The 16,688-nt window shown below is 36.2% G+C and overlaps 1 protein-coding gene across 2 annotated transcripts in view; it reads right to left on the bottom strand.

Moving 5' to 3' along the window:
- The window catches only part of DPYD (dihydropyrimidine dehydrogenase), a 337,856-nt gene that overhangs the window by 224,940 nt on the left and 96,228 nt on the right, over positions 1 to 16,688 (bottom strand). For both annotated transcript variants that reach the window (XM_014884797.2, XM_088170031.1), the window contains exon 5: positions 8,264 to 8,425. In XM_014884797.2, the coding sequence (XP_014740283.2) occupies positions 8,264 to 8,425 (162 nt within the window). The remainder of the gene's footprint in view (positions 1 to 8,263; positions 8,426 to 16,688) is intronic.

The following is a 16,688-nucleotide window of genomic DNA, read 5'->3' on the forward strand; positions in this document are numbered from 1 at the left end:
AAAATAATTTGGAACCATCTTTGCCCACTGCTGTGCATTTCTACAGAACCCAATGCAATGGGCTGCTAACCTGGTTGTAATGTCACAGTTTTTCAGATTTGCATTCAATCAGTTCTTTACTCAGGTATACAGGTAAGAGGTGAAGGCAGAAATATTCTGCATTCCCCAAGCTAGACTTCACTCTCCTCTGCATTTATATAAATTGTAGGGAAACGAATTGAGTCTCTGTCTTGTATGATCTACAAAAGAGGAAAGAATAGACTTACAGCCTTAGAGGCTACTAAACATTAGAAGCATGGAAGAGCACAGGCACATCTTTTTACTTTAAGCATTAGGGGAAAAATGTTTAACAAGCAGTATATAATTCCAGCAGACAAAAGAATTCAAGAGTGCATTGCATGGAGATTCTCAATCATACCACAAACACCATCAATGCAGCCTCTCAAAAGCTTCCAGCAGATCACACTGCTCCCCATCTATGTCAATGCAGAGCTACGTTTCCTAAGTACTAACTAGTCCTCTAAAATACATTCACTGTCATTTGTCTTAATAAATATCATATTAAAACTGTTTAGAAGCTTACCAACAGTTTTTACTTTCCTTAGAACTCAAGAAGCAAAGGGTTTTCAAGTTAAACTTTGGCAATTCCACTCATGATTAGAATTTTTCATTTATATTTTGAATCAATGTTCATTTTCTTCATATGCACTTGAGCACTCATGCTAGGTAAACCAACGATTAGTTCCTTCCCTCTCTAAAATTTCTGTGTCAAACTCCCCCAGTCTTTGTAAATTGACACAGCGGTTTAACAAACTGCATGAAGCAAGAGACAGATAATTGTTTTAAAGAAAGAATCATTTAAACCTGACAATTCATACAATATGGGAAAGTTAAATGTGGTTATTAATGGATTTCACAGGCTGAAAAGCTCATATTGTACTGTGAAACTAGACTATGATAATCAAAATGCAATGATATTTCTAAAATGTCTGCTTTGTTATATTCATAAGAAATTATTCATATTCATAAGAATTATATATATATTATATTCATAATAATTATACCAAATTTTCATTAGTCTCATGTAGTTGTTTAAGAAGGCTATTCAGTAACAAATTATATAACTTGCATATTTAATGTGTATATTGAACACTCTGAATATGCATATGCTTAACAAATTTACTACCAAATTTACTTTATTGTTAACATAACTATTTTTCTATGTATTATTGAATAGTCATACCCATCAAATAAATGTTACACTGAAGTTCCACACTACTGTAGTGCAGTGTTAAGCTTCAGAAACCAAGCACTCATGCAGAAAATCCTAGGAGTTCAGGCTGAATGGTCAACTTTAATTCTGTCTATTTGCAAACAGGGTAAAACTGTCTTTATGCAGCACAGGCAGCTTGTGTGGCAGTATCTTGCCATCTGGAATTCAGTGGCAGTTTTGCATATTAAGCCTGGCAGGGTAACTGTGTGAAAATAGCAAACTGCTTTAATGCATTTCAAAGGATTTTTACTCACCTCATGGTGAAGTTTCCCTATACTGCAAGTCACTTAATTAAATATCACTGAATTCCTCTGTATAAATCCTTTGGTGGCCAGAGATGAGTAACTGGCGAGCAACTGTTCAGTGGCACATTGCATTCAACTGTCCTTTCTGCTTCTAATCTCTTCAGACTATGCTCAGGATGCAGGTAAAATTTAATACAAATACTCTTCTTTCCACTTTTCCTTCAGAAACATGATTTCTTTCTTGTTTGGATGGAGTTTTTCCTTTTCCTACAGGGTTTTTTTAGCCAAGACCCATTCAGGAAAATGAGACCAAATGATGAATTTTAAAGCAAAGTCTCTCAGTGAAAAGCCTCAATCATCAACCTCATGTCTGCCTTTTCTTCTGGCTCTCTCTCATACACAGTGAAAAGAGATTAGACAGTTTAATAATAGACATTAATAACATTAGGCATTTATTCTTCAACTTTTTATCAAATATGACACAATTATCATTACTTCACTGTCTAGGGCCTGTTCAAATGAAACCCACATTGATTCTGTCCACTTCTTATGCCTCATATCCATCAGAGTCTCCAACAGGATATCCCAGCTTATAAAAAACATGGAGACTCAGTCCACAAGGGAGATCCATTTCGACCAAACCAAAACAGCTCATCTATTCTGCTAAGCTCCAACAACTGAAAAATATTCTCTCTTGATTCACACATTTATAACATATTATACTTCTCCTACTGGCATCACTTCATTTGTAAAGGTGTGAGTGCACTTGCTCAATGCTCTCTATAGCATGGTTCTCTATACTATGAAATCTAGTTTGTTATATTCTCTGTTGTAAATGAAGCCTCTTTTCACTGCAACGGGGTTGGTTTATGTTCCAAAACATTCAAGAAAGAGCATAATTCCAAAATATATAAAAATAATGCATAACATTGAGTTTGTACTCAGGTTTCACAATATGTCCCGTGTGAGCAAACTACAGTGGTTTCAATTGCTGAGCAACTGATTCCACTTTAAATTTCCTGGAAACTTTTAGCCAACTCATGTTAACTGCTTTTGAGAATGCAGATTGGGAAAAGCTTATTGTTAGCCTCATGTAATAAAATTCTGGCTCTTTTCTTCGCTGCACCACTCTTGTATTAGCATGTTTTGATGAAAAGATGTGACGTTCGGCAAAGAGTAGCAGGTGACACAGAAAAATGTATTTTGCTAATCAGATGAAAATAATTTTATGGTATAGCATGCATGATTTAAATGATTCTAAAACATTTTAAACCATTAAAATGGGCTAGAACTGATATTCAGAATTTTTACCTCTAATTTTATACAATTTATAATAAATAAAATAACGAATTTCAATCAATGTGGCACTTAGGGCTATGGTTTAGTTGACAAGGTGTTGTTTGGTAAAAGGTTGGATCTCTTCCAGCCTTAATAATTCCATGATCCCTGGCAGTGTTCAAGGCCAGGCTGGAGGGATCCTCAAGCAACCTGGTCTAGTGGCAGGTGTCCTTGCCCATGGCAGGGGAGCTGGAACTAGATGATCTTTAAGCTCCATCCCAACACAAGCCACTCTTCTATTCCACGATGGCTTAAAATTATTTTTGGACTATGACAATATATTAAATAAAACAGTAAATAAATTGAAAGTTTAATCTCAGTGTTAAAACATGAAAAACCTTTGTCTAATCCTCCAAAACGAGACTATCAAAACATACACACTTTGTAGATACAAGACAAACACAGAAGGACATTTCAGAAGGACAAACAGAAGGACAATTTAGCCTTTTAGTAATATATGTTTTGACTTGATAACTAAATCTTCTATATTCTTCAGATATAATGCTTGGTTCCATGCTTAAAAGGCTCCAGAAGTAAGTTTATCAGTAAGGTTTACAGTTAAACATCCTTCACTATGGCAGTGAGATACCAAACAGCTTCTGACAGACATTCGAATCTAGCTGGGATTCATTTTAGTGTGAAACACATCAGTATACACTGAATTGTTATCACATTTTACTAGTGCACAGACAGTAAAGTACAAGCAATGAAATCAGGAACATTTAGGAACTGGTTTTATTAGTTTCACACTTTCCCACTGGTTTCCATGGATATTTATCTGTAGGCTGGTTTACATTAATATGGGACAGTTGAATATTTAAAGAAGAAAATCATACTCTGCACATATTTTAATGCAAAATAAAGCAAATTGCATGCAAGTAATCTTCTTGAAGTTGTCAAATTACATGATCACCCAATTAAATCCATTTAATTGCAGTGGATAGCATAGGATGTTACATTAAGTGTTTTTTCCACAGGCACGTGCTAGTTATGAAACCTTGATCTTCCTTCTACAATTTAAGAGCTAAAGTTTCATTACTTCAAATTTTATGGAAGTAGGTGAGTGCTTACAAAACTAGGATGTAAAACATCTTATTAAAGACTTTTTAAACCTCCATTATTCTAGTCCTAAGATATTCCATGGATCTAGGACATTTCAGAGTCCAAATCTCAATGTTTCATGAATCCCACCACTAAATGGACTTAGCAATATTCATGCAAATGCCTTAAAAATAAAAAAATGTTTAACATTTGTAAAACAAGCTGTAGAGAAGTTTATATAACTTGCCAAAATATCAGCAAATCTTTCAGCAGTGGCCAGAGAAATCAGAAGTCCTCAGATTCACCCCCTGAACTATTATAGAAAGCTACACCATCCCCTTCAGACAAGCCTGAAATTTTATTTATTATTATCATGGATTTCAACATGACTTAAAATATAAAATTACCTAAAGATGTATTAAAATTAATCCTGACAAATAAAGGGCTTTTTCTATTTGTCCTGCTGCCTTAGCTCCCCAGAAGAGCCCTCCTCTTGCAGATGCAGCAGATCCAGCTGCAGGAGTGGCAGCCCCACGGGAACCACCTTCTCCTCACAGCTGCACTACAGACTGAGCAGAGCTGGCCATCTGCAACTCAAAGAGGAACCCTAAGCTCAAGGGCACCGTGTGCCATTCCATGGCAATCCCTCAGGGTTCATTTCTTCCCTGACTGTGGTGGGCTGGGGGAGAAGAGGGGTTCAGCACTCCTCACCAGAGCACTCCTTCCAGCACAGGTGCTCTATTGAGATGCCCCTAGGTGAGCAGCAGGTAAGCTCATACAATCTCTCTTTTTGGAAGAGCACATATCAAATTTCCTTTTCCAATTTCTTTCTGCTGCAGCAGCAGTCAGAATGTATCTGCAAAGAGGAACAAATCACCAGAACTGTAGCTGGCACAAGAGCCACAGTACTAAATGATCTAGTGTTTATATCTAGCATGTAGAGATTAAAATAATACATTTTCTATTTAGCCTGTGCTGCACCCATTCAGAATGATTAAACAGAAACAGGAGAGAACCTTTAGATTCAATAAAGTCTATCCAAAACCATAATAAACGTAGGGTTTCTTTCTAATACTACAGCAGATAAGGTAATAGACCTCACTTCCTTTTTACTACCAGCTTAAAAACTTGTACTTGAGTAACAAGTGATTTTAGTTCATTTTGGGACTGACAGCCATATACCTCATGCTTATATGTATTGTCACTGCAACCTCAGTATATTTTCACTGAACTTGTGTTCAAAAAATGGATGTTTCCTGATTCTGAAGTACTTGGGCAAAGGAGACAGATAAAGACATTAATATAATTTTGACCTGTGCAGTAGCAAGTGTAACCTGAGCTTGACACTCGTCATTTATAATAGTGAGATTTACACCATGTTATTCTCTAGATGCAACAGTTACCATGGTAACCGCATCCCAGTATACACATTCTACATCACAAATACAAACGGACATTTCCTTTTTTCCACTTAAACATTTAATTGTCAAAATTCACATTTTCTCAGGCTGGATTACAGTTCACTTTGAGAAAACGAGCCAAGCATAGTTACAAAACTATATGAAAGGGCAGAAGGAAAATGCAGGCAGCAAAAAGTGCCAATTTTTTTTACTGTTCTACCGTATGCAAGACAAATATTTTACAATTAGGGAGCTTTATCTGCAGTATGAACAGATGATCAGTCATTGTTCAGAAGCACAAACAGACACACATCATAGCCATATATTTTCCATTTTAAATCCAGATTCCTGCTTTACTACAATTTTATCTATTATCTCAGCTAGCAGTTGTGCCCTTTTATTACTGCTCACTCTCATAATGCATCAAGTGTATGATCCTCAGACTAATTCCAAGAGAAAAAAAAAGCCTAAAACTGGCTTCATGCACAATGGAATTTTCAGTAAATAAGCCCCTGTGGGACAAATATTACACCATGCATGAGAATCACCATGCAGCTCTCATTAGGACTAACACATGTTGCATGGCTAAATTACACTATTTGCTAAGTTACCTGTACAGGTAGAGCTGTGAACACTCTGTCTGGGCCAATTCTCTTATGAAAAGTAGTATCTTCTTCAATATTATAACCTATATTTTTATAATGATTGTTACTTGGAAGCACTCATACCATTATATTTTTTCAACTACACCTATTTTCACAGTAAAATTTAACTGAAAAGTAAAAAAGTACTAAGTGCAAAAGTGGCTGCCTATTATTGCTAGTTAAGAGTGCTACAATACACACAAATTCTTTTAAACAGCAGTAAACCTAAACGTTATTAGTAATAATTTTTTACATTCTTTTGCATTTTTATATACTAGATGTATAGAAGTATGGATATTACTATGAAAATAATAAAGATAATAAAATCTTTTTAAATGTTCTTTTTGTTGGAGTGCCATATAGAACTATCTAACAATTTTTTTCTGTTAGAGCTCCTGAAACTAACATAATTTTAAACAAACTTGAAACATCAGGAGCAAAGCCATTGAAAACTATTCATCCTCTGCAGTTTTTGAATCAATCATTATGCTAGCACTGAGCTTTTTTTAATAGATTCCTAAAGATTTTTGAAGAAAAATGGCAGATATTTAGCATTATCTATCAAGCCATAATTCCTCTCTATTAATCATAGAATAAGGGCTAAAAGAAGACACAAATCAAATTATAACAGATATTACTTGCATTTGGTTCCTAAACAGTAATATTTCACCATTGTATTTATGATCTACTTGACAACTGTTTAATCTTTTTTGTTTGGTTGGTTGGTTTGGGGTTTTTATCTTTGGTTTTGTGGGGAGCTTAAGGAAATAAGAAGTCTTCTGCTTTTTATATATACAGAATAAAGACCACTGGAAGAACAGCTAGTAAAAGTGTTTCTTGACTGATAAAGCCCAACTATTCAGCAGACACATAGAACCAACACAGTTCAGTGTCTCTAGTCTCACCTTATAAATGAGAACGTTGGAGTCTTACACTTGTGTGTTTAAATCTCAAGAAAAATTAAGTGGATAACTACTTAAATGACAGAGAGGAAAGAAGATTCAGCAACAGCTAGCAGAAAAGTTTATCAGGTGCTCTAGAAGATTTAAAAGTCTCCTGGAGAGAAGAAAGGAGGGATACAAACAGATAAAAGGATAACAGTAGCAGCAAGTAGTAATATTTACTCATCAAATCATGACCCATGGCCATTGAGAAGAGAGTTGTGAAGTCTATGCATGACACCAGAGGAAAATACTGGTCCTATAGACATCAACTGTTACTTCCACATTGATTTGCATTTCTATTTTGGTCTGTCCTACAGAGTTGGTTTTTTCCCACGCTTTGCAAAGTTGACTGGACTTTCATTGTATGTTTGTAAATAAGATCAGCCAAATGGCTCATGATACAGAATAGGGACATGCACATTAGTTAAGGACTGTATAGAACTGTGCAATCTTAACACACAAATATGCTGTTTTTAATATAGCCACAACTCCCTCACTTTTACAGAGGCCAAAAGAAAAATTTGTACCCAGAGTTACTTCAGATAGATCAGATGAGGTACCATCTGAGACCTTCAGTTAGGTAAAAATTCTCCATGCCCACAAAAGAAGTTAACAACTGAGTAGTTGCCTCTGTTCTTCTTCAGATGGAAACTGGAGCACTGAAACTACATAATCACAAGCAATTGCCAAGAAGCTCAACAAAAACCCATGTGAAGAATTTCTAATGTGAAGCAGCAAGTAACAACCTTTGCTTCAGTAGCCAAAACATGCATCTACCTTTATGAACAAGTACATTTACACATATACGATGTGAATCTGTACCTATACAAATAAATACACATGGACATATACTTTAAGTCAACCTCAAACTATGTAATTACTTAGGTTTGGAAAAGCAGGACAATAAAAGAAAAAAAAAACATCTGAAGCTTATCCTTTATCTCAAAGCCAGTATAAACATACATTAATTCTGCTATAGAATCTACCCCATGCCCAGAGCAGTTCTACAAGTCCGTAATATTCACTTACAGACACAGCTGCACTTGATCTTTTCCCCAATGCAGTCTACTTGAGTAACACCCATAATTTCACATGAGAAAAATCTTTCATTATAAAAGAAATTGTCACAACTAGCAGTATGTCTAAAGAATCATCTTGTTGACAAATAATGTTCCTTATGTTTCTACAATGTACTGCACTATGAAAGCATTTCTAAGCATTTAAATGTGCTGGAAGAAAAAGGATAATTATTATAGCTTTCTACACCTTTATTTTATTGGTATCAACTTTTTTAAAAAGAAATCACTAACAAAGGCAACCACAGCCAATACTCAATAGTACATACAAAGAATTTAAGATATTTGCAAGTCCTACCTACCTCAGTGGCAAACTGCTGCAATCCACCAATATTAATTGGTCCTTCCTCAGTGGCATACAAATTGCAGCCGCCAACACAGAGATCTGATGTTGGACACACCATTCCACATGTCAGGCCAAGTGGATTGTCAGAAAGAATCATTTTGGCAGCTCCATAGTAGTTCTGAAAGAAAAAGAGAGAGGAAGAAGAAATAAAAATGACAGCCACGTACCAATGAAGCAAAAATTCAAACCTTCAAGAGAGAATTTTGTAGTACAATAATATATAAATACCTATGTTAAATAACATTGACATTACTTAAATGTACTAATATGTTGTGCAAAAGTCTATCAAAGACACTGAGAAGAAAGGCAGCAAAAACTGTAGATTATGCAAAGGTAAACTTTTGCTTTTTAGCTTGCAAAATGGTTAAAAGCATCTTCAGTCTGAAGTGGTTGTAGGATTTTTAGTAACTTAACAAATCTACCTTCAAAAACTACAATTGCTGCATTATGTATTTGAAAATATTCTTTCCATTTTTAGGTCAATTGGGCAGTAGCTGAGTTGCAACCCTTGTTACAGGTATGACCAGAGAGTGCCAGCTATGTTACCAGTTCTTTACGACTCAGGAATGAAGATTTCATTTAACACCATCTCTGTGGATATTCCTGTCCTTCACACCAGAGCAGTAGTGCCAATTTTCCCAGACACATGATAAGATGATTTTTCCATGCAGCCACCTGCAGATACTGCACTATTGAATTCTTTTTTGAGCCCTTTTTTCTCAACACACACTGATCAGGGCAAACACTTATTCTCCCGTTTCCTCAAATCAGAAACCAGGAAACTGATTAAAGATGTTACCTACAATTCACAACTTCAAAGATTCTCACTATTCACTGGACTTCTTCAGAAAAGGAATACTCACCAGATATATGAGAACTAGCAAGAATTCTTTCCATAATAAAACTCTAAGGAATGGACTTTAGCAAGTTCCCAGTGTCTCATGCCGTGAGAAAACAACCTCTGCTGTTTTTTTCAGCTGGATAATTGCCTTAATAGGAAGAATCAGAGGAAATGCCAGGAGTGATCTAAAGTGTCATTTATAGGGAAAGAACTACTGATGGCAGTTCTGCACCTACATTAATGAAATCATGCTGTAATTAAAGCAAACATTTTACATACTGTAATTTCTTATCCATTGTCAGTATAGAAGCGTAGTTAATAGGAGAGTGTAGTTCTTCCCTCATTTAACCACATTTTGCACCCCCTCTAAAAGTCCCACCAAGGGAAGTCCATGAAGATGGGTTAAATCTAGAGTTAGCCTGTAAGACCAGAAGACAATACAGTACCCCTTAGAACCAGCACATGGCTGAGGTTCCACGCAGTTTCTTTAGTGAGAAATTAATGCCAGGATCTCATTTCAGCTTTCTCCACACTAGAAGTAACTGAGAGGATGAAAAATAGTATGTCTCCTTCCTCTTCCCCCACCTCTTCTATAACCCAGTCCTCAATAATCATCACCAGTAAGAAACTGATTTTTATAACAAGTACCTTCACCGGTCCTGTCCCAGGACAGCTGACCCAGAAGAGAGTTCAAGCACTATGAATACTTGGTCATAGCAGACCCTGTGAAAGGCCTGGGACTTTCTCTCAAGCAGACTACTGCACACAGAAGTGTTTATTCAAAGCAAGTACTTTGCCACATAGAGTAAGAATCCTCTTAGGAATAAAAAGAGCAGTGTCAAGATCTGACAATTTTTCCATCAATGGGTAACAAGAATTTGGTTTCGGAGGTTCAGATTCACTACAGGCATATTATTAGATCGAGCATGCAATTCTCTAAAAACAAACCAGACTATACAGACACATACAGAGATTACCAAGAAAATGCCAACATCCAAGAAATGTATTTGCAAACATAAATGGACTCTTGCTTACAGTTACTGGTCTACTGCACACCACGAGCCTCTGTCCATCACCTGGAAACACAAACCAGCTGCCTAGGGTGTACTTCCATTGGATTTCTTTAGACACGATTAAACCCCACTGAAATTCTAATCCTTGCTGAACAGGCAACCCCTTTATAAAATTGTTCTGAAGCACCTTCAGCCATTTCCCCTGGAGTGACTAGTAAGACATTTTATTATCCCTAATACTCATTTATTCCAAAGTAAAGGAGTATTAGTTAAACTAGAATTGTATGTATTAGCAAACAGTTTTGCTCTTCTAGATTAATTATACTGTTTTGATATCAGAGATTATTAGGGATGCTTAAAAAAAACCTGTAAAGATACTGCAAGCTCAATTTGGCAGCAAATTACAGAAGTCCAGTTATACTGTAGATGTCAATGACGAATTCATAAAGGTGAATGCAGGAGACACATCTTTCTGAAGAAGAAGCAATGAGACCAGCCTAGATACCCTGCAGCATCTTAAGTGGCACTAGATGCCAGTTCCTCAGGCAATTACATCTAGGCATTCCTTTCTTCTACTCTAAAAGAATAATTACAAATTAGTACTGGTAATTTTTCTCACTAACTCAAAGACAAAATGGTTTTCAATGAACTTTTGTTCTCTTTTATGTTTCACACATATTAGACTTATAGTTTTCCTTCTTGTGTTGTCCAGGATCATTACATTTATTATCTTCAACTCTGGTTCAATGGAAACAAAGTGCATTTCCATTTAAGCAACTTCATTAAGGATTTTCTACATTTTTCAGCTTTGTAATTAAAATCTATATACAGACCTAGTTATTATGCCTAGAAAGCGAAGCTGTTAAATATTCCTGTTTTAAAATTAATTTTCTTACATATATAAAGTATATTTCACACTTGAGCTGTGCCAATACAAGCAACATCAACACAGCTAGCACATCTTACTTCTTTTGCAAGCTCAAACCAAACTTTGAGCATAGCTATGCTAGAGAAAGGGCATGTTAAAGCACCAGTGACTTCAGAGAGAAAGGCCCAAGGTCAGTATGGACTTAGGACCAAGATCACAGTTTATTAAGGGGTTATCTAAGGAAATCTGTCTCACAACACCATACAAGAGCTTGGAAAGAAGGAAACTGGAACTGAAGACTGAGTAGGGGGAAAAGGCCAGCTGCTGCTAAACTCTTACATAGGGAGAAACGGGATGGAGTATATGAAGGTAGAGACCTAATTTTGGAAGTTTTGAGATATTGCTGTCATGATTATGAGTTCCTGCAGCTGCCACTAGTAGTGGTAGCACCTGAGAAAAACGGAACTGCGTCCTCTTCAAGTAAGAGCATCAAAAACTATATAGTACACATTGCCATGCTAAATATTAAGAAATTAAATAAATTGTATCAACCAGTATATATTTTCTAGCCTTAGCACCTACAATAATTTTAATGATAAATTAAAAGACATTTGAGAACACCAGGATAAGGCTTCTGCACTGCTTCACCAGTGGGTTCCAACTGTGCTAACATGGGTATCTCTAGAGATGAAATGGAAGCATAGGTTCAGAGTGGACTTGGTTTCCTGGTCTGCCAAAAAATAGCTACTCTGTGCTAATTCTATGATAGGTGAACTTCCAACATTCTCTCAGAAGAGCTGCAGTTCCCTTATTCTCCTCTTCTACCTTCCTGAAGATCAGTGTAGGCACTGATCCCATTGCCACCATTCCTGCTCACTACCAGTGACAGGATACTGCCATGTGCTGCCACCACAACTGTGCAGTGACTCAAGAGCAAGTCCACCTGCAAACCTCCTGCCTGCCAGGGCACACTGCAGCCTGGAGGCTGGGCTCTGGGCAGGACTTCATGTGCTAGCTCTGAGTTCCTCCATCGCTTTGTCTTTCTATTCTGTTTTTCCTGTGCAATTGTCTAACATACCAAACAATCAGAAAAACGTTTTACAATACTTGACTAAAACTGGCAGATAAATTCAGTAAGTCTAGTTAGTTACACTGAGTGGTGTCATACAAACTGTTTTATAAAACTACAAAGCATTGTAGTACAGCAATAAATGAGAGTTTGTAGTATGTGTGTAGTATCTTAACTGTTTAGTTACACAAACGCATTGCGTTTATGCAGCTTTATCCTTTTTAAGCTGAAAACATGTATTAATGATCATTATATTTATCAGTGACATTAAAAGTAGAATATTAATGGAATATTCACATTTAAAAAAAAATTGATCACTTCATTTTGCAAAACTAGCATGTAGTAGGCTGCATATAAAATAGACAGCAGAGATGCAGACCTGGCAGGCTGGTAACTACGCACATGTTGTACAGGAGAAAGGATCATAATTAAAGGGAGGCTGGCTTCATTAAAGTGACACAGTTACTTCAGTGCATGGAATAATGCAAGCTACCTTAACAGTCTGGAGTAATTTTTGTAGATGTTTAAATAATAAGATGACTCAGTTGGCCAGTTTCTTACAGACGTCACAGAGGAAGCAGGTCTAAAACTAGAATGTTTCTGAATTTTTTAATGAGATAAATGTCTGCTCCTGCCTTTGTTCACAGAATCTTTCTTCCTGTGCACCACCATAGAAATGAATTAATCTAACTGAATAAGATGTTTTGTGGTTTCCTACATCAAAATGTCAATAAATACTACATTGCTAACACAGGGAACAAAAACAAGCCTTAAACTGATATCAATAATCAGAGGAAAACAGGCAGAGGAGGATCTCCACATGTATCATTTGGAAGCATTATATAATTTGCATGCAAATTAGACTGTTTTTTACTTGGAAAAAACCTATTAAAACACATAGGATCAATACTGAGAGACCAGAAGAAATTGCATTTACTATCAGGAAATGCTTATAGCATCCTTTCTTTCAATTCAATTCAAGAGCTTTTTAAATAAATTCATTATGCATCAGGGTGTTTTGATATTGCAGTTTTCTCAAAAACAATGAAGAATAAGCATTATTATGCTTTATGCAATAAAAATTAATACACTGACTTTATCAGAATTTAGAGACAGCGTGAAAACTTAAAAAGGAAATAAGAAAAAGTCATAATTTCTTTTTCATCTGGATTTATGTTTTTAAAAGGCAGATATAGCAAAATACAGGGGAAAATATCACCACCTCCTATTCTAGTTCATGCAATGGTTTTTAAATTTACTCAAGATGTATTGGATTAAAATATTTCCACAGAGCGAAGAGTCACTATTTAAAGTACGTTGTTATATAAGGAGCATTTTTCACAGTGACACACACCAGTTCAAATATAACAAGAAACGCCCTCAGTCTGTCAGCCCCCCCAAATATCTTCCGAAGAAGAATGAACAAAACATAACAGCAACTTATCAAATCATACATATTCTATATTATAATGCTGATGATTTTTAATCAATCCAGAAATCTTTCACATCATTTGACTTGTGTCATCATAACAGGACTGTAATTTCACACAGTGTCACTATCTTTTTATGAAAAAGAACGGAAGAAATATCTTGTACTGTCATTTTGTCCTTTGTAGTCTAGAAAGTGAGAGATTCCTTAATTGACATAGTGTCATCGCAAAAGTCTATTCTACATAATTACACTACGGCAACTGAAACCAGCTGTCAGCCATTCCATTACACTAAGTACAAACAGACATCTCAAGAAAAGTCACTGTTTCGTGTGCATCAATTTAACATCAGTCCTAATTTTTCTTCTAAATGCCTTTTTTTCCTTACTATTTTATTTAGTGATCTGAAATACACTACGACTAACAGAGCAAGCTGAATAAAACAGCACTTTTGAAAAACCTGGGGTCTCAATGTAGTACTGAAAGATTAATTGTGATGAATATCTGTACATAATTATTACCAGTCACCTAGCAGCTTTCTGATTTTCCCAATCCTTCATTGTATGAACAGTACCTCACCTACAGTATTTTACACACTGACTGCGACTCGTTTTCTACAGTCTTTGCAATGGCATATAGATGTCTTTTGTTAATTTAGTCAGAGTTCCTCTGGCACAGGAAAAAAACATCATTCTGTTTTTCTCACCTGTCATAATCCTATGTCTCTCAACACCCTTTCTGTGTGGCAATCTTCTCTTCATTTATTTTCTTTTATCAATTCCACAACTTTTTGTATCTTGTTTTCCTCCCTCTACATGCTTTTCATTTTTCTTATTTCTAGTGTATCACCACAAACACGTTTTCCTTTACTCCCTCAATCTCCCAAACTTCAGATTCACCCTTATCTCTTGGTATCCATCTCTATCTTCCAGTTTGTTCCCTCTCTGATTTCTCCTTTGAAAAAACAGAATTTCACTCTTGAAAATCGCACACAAATTTTCTTTCATTTAAACCTACAGATTCCTCTGAATTCCTAAAACTTACCCCCGTATTCCACAAATGTCTCTGTACTGTTCCTGATATTAATTTCTCCCTCCTCCAGTGTTCTGCACAAGCCGGGGACAACATTTTACTTTTTATCCAGAGAGCAGCATGGCTTTACTGATTTGGGGGATTTTTGAGTTTGTTTTTCAATGTGGAGTTTTCATTTGGTTTGGGGATTTTGGGGGGAGCACTGGATTCTTTTTTTTATGCTGGCCTCCATAAAGTCTGTTAAAAAGCGTTGACATGTCAGTGCAAACCAGTTTATTATTAAGGGATATGGGAGAAGATGGTCTTTCTGAATACAGAAAAAACTGTAGCGTCAATGTCAGGAATCATTGTAATAATGCACGGCTTGAAATAAAAATGTGAGAGTTAGTCACAGCAACAAAGTGAGTTCTACAATACAGATAACACAAAAGATACTTCTGTACCCCAGTTCTTCATTACAGACTGAGGCTATAAAGACTGAGTCACTCACTCCTTCTGCCTGTGCTGTGTAACAAAAGTTGATATCCCTGTGTGCACAAACAGTTGTTTTTCAATGCTACTACTCAAACCATAAAGGCCTCTGATAACAAAAAGTTCCAAGACTCTCTCACTGAGCAGTTCAAAGGTAAAGCATGTGAGGAGCTGTTGCTTTCTAAAGGGCTGCTTCTCTGGCACGATTTTGCTGAACACGAGAAAAGCTGCACACCCTACAAGTGTTCAGGCTGAGAGATGCTTCTGGGAAATTGTAGGATTTTCTGCTGCTGTAAAACATTTGCTTGTGCCAGTCCTAAAGGATGACAAGTGCTAAAGCTCCATTTTACAAATTCCTTCTTGCTTTGACATATCAACAGGGAAAGGAGAGCATAAAATCCTAAAATCATTCCTGGTACTACTTCATGGCTGGGGGGCAAAGTTTCTCTTGCAGCAGCTGAACGTGTTTGGACCTTTTTAGTGTATTTTTTCTTTTTAAAGAAATAAAAAACTAAGACAGCACTTGTTCATTATAAAGCAAGGAATACAGGTTTTGCAATGTGGTGGTATTTAAAGAGGACAGCTGGAAGTCAGAATTCTCGTTTACCATCCTTTGATGTTTAGAAACAAAAATAGTAACATGTGCCTGGTGAATTTGAAGTCTGTTCTCTGAGAGACACAATTACAAGCAGTCTTTATGAACCAAGAAGCACAAACTGGGAAGACACAATGGAATAGATTGTACCTTTATAAAGTGGACTTGTAATCCAGTTTGTATGGAAAAAGAGAATGGAAGTTGTGGCCTAAACTCTACTGAGTCACAGCAGCTAACACAATACAGCATAAGTGATATCCCTTCTCTCAAAGAGGCTCAAGGCTCATTGAGTCTGGCAATTCAATTACCCTCTCAACCCAGGAACAACACTCCTCCCTTGTCCCTCTTCTACTCCAGAGCTCAGGTCTAATGGCAGAACAGCCAGAACAGCTACATTGTACATGGCCTGTAAATATCTAAAAAGCCTCAGGCTTAAGAGAACAAGAATCCCTGACCCTTTATGATTGCTATAGCCATTTCCCAACAAAACAAACCACATACAACAGACCTTTTTAATACCTGACAAAGTAATTCATTTTCAGTTTACTGCTGTCTAAATAGTCTATATTAATAATGAATCATGTTTAAATAAATACCTGTGTGCAATACTGCTTACACAAGGATAAGGACAGGGAATTTACTGAACACAATCTTCTCTAAACAAGCAGAAGGGTAACCAGATGAAGCGAGTTTCTCAAATGGCTTATGAGAGATTCAGAAGCAGAGCAGGGATTTCAGTAAGTCTAGAAAATGTACCCCAAGTCCCTGAATCTATTGACCTCAAACACCTGAAAGTTCCATGTTTTACCTATTTATTTCTTCTAGAGGCTACCATACATATTTATAAGCTTTTAGATTAAAAATGGAAGTTTATTTATAAGATTAAAACAGCAAAAACAAATTTATCATATTGAAAATGATTTTCAATGACATGCAAAATATCCTTGATCATCTTAAGCAAGAACTTCAGTGACAATAATACAGAAATTTTCATCAAGCTGAATATTCAGACTGCTGAATGATAATATGTAACTTATTATTTCAGTAGAAGTTTAGCAAAAT

The sequence above is a fragment of the Sturnus vulgaris genome, chromosome 9, assembly GCF_052056855.1.
Source record: "Sturnus vulgaris isolate bStuVul1 chromosome 9, bStuVul1.hap1, whole genome shotgun sequence".
NCBI classification, from domain to species: domain Eukaryota; kingdom Metazoa; phylum Chordata; class Aves; order Passeriformes; family Sturnidae; genus Sturnus; species Sturnus vulgaris.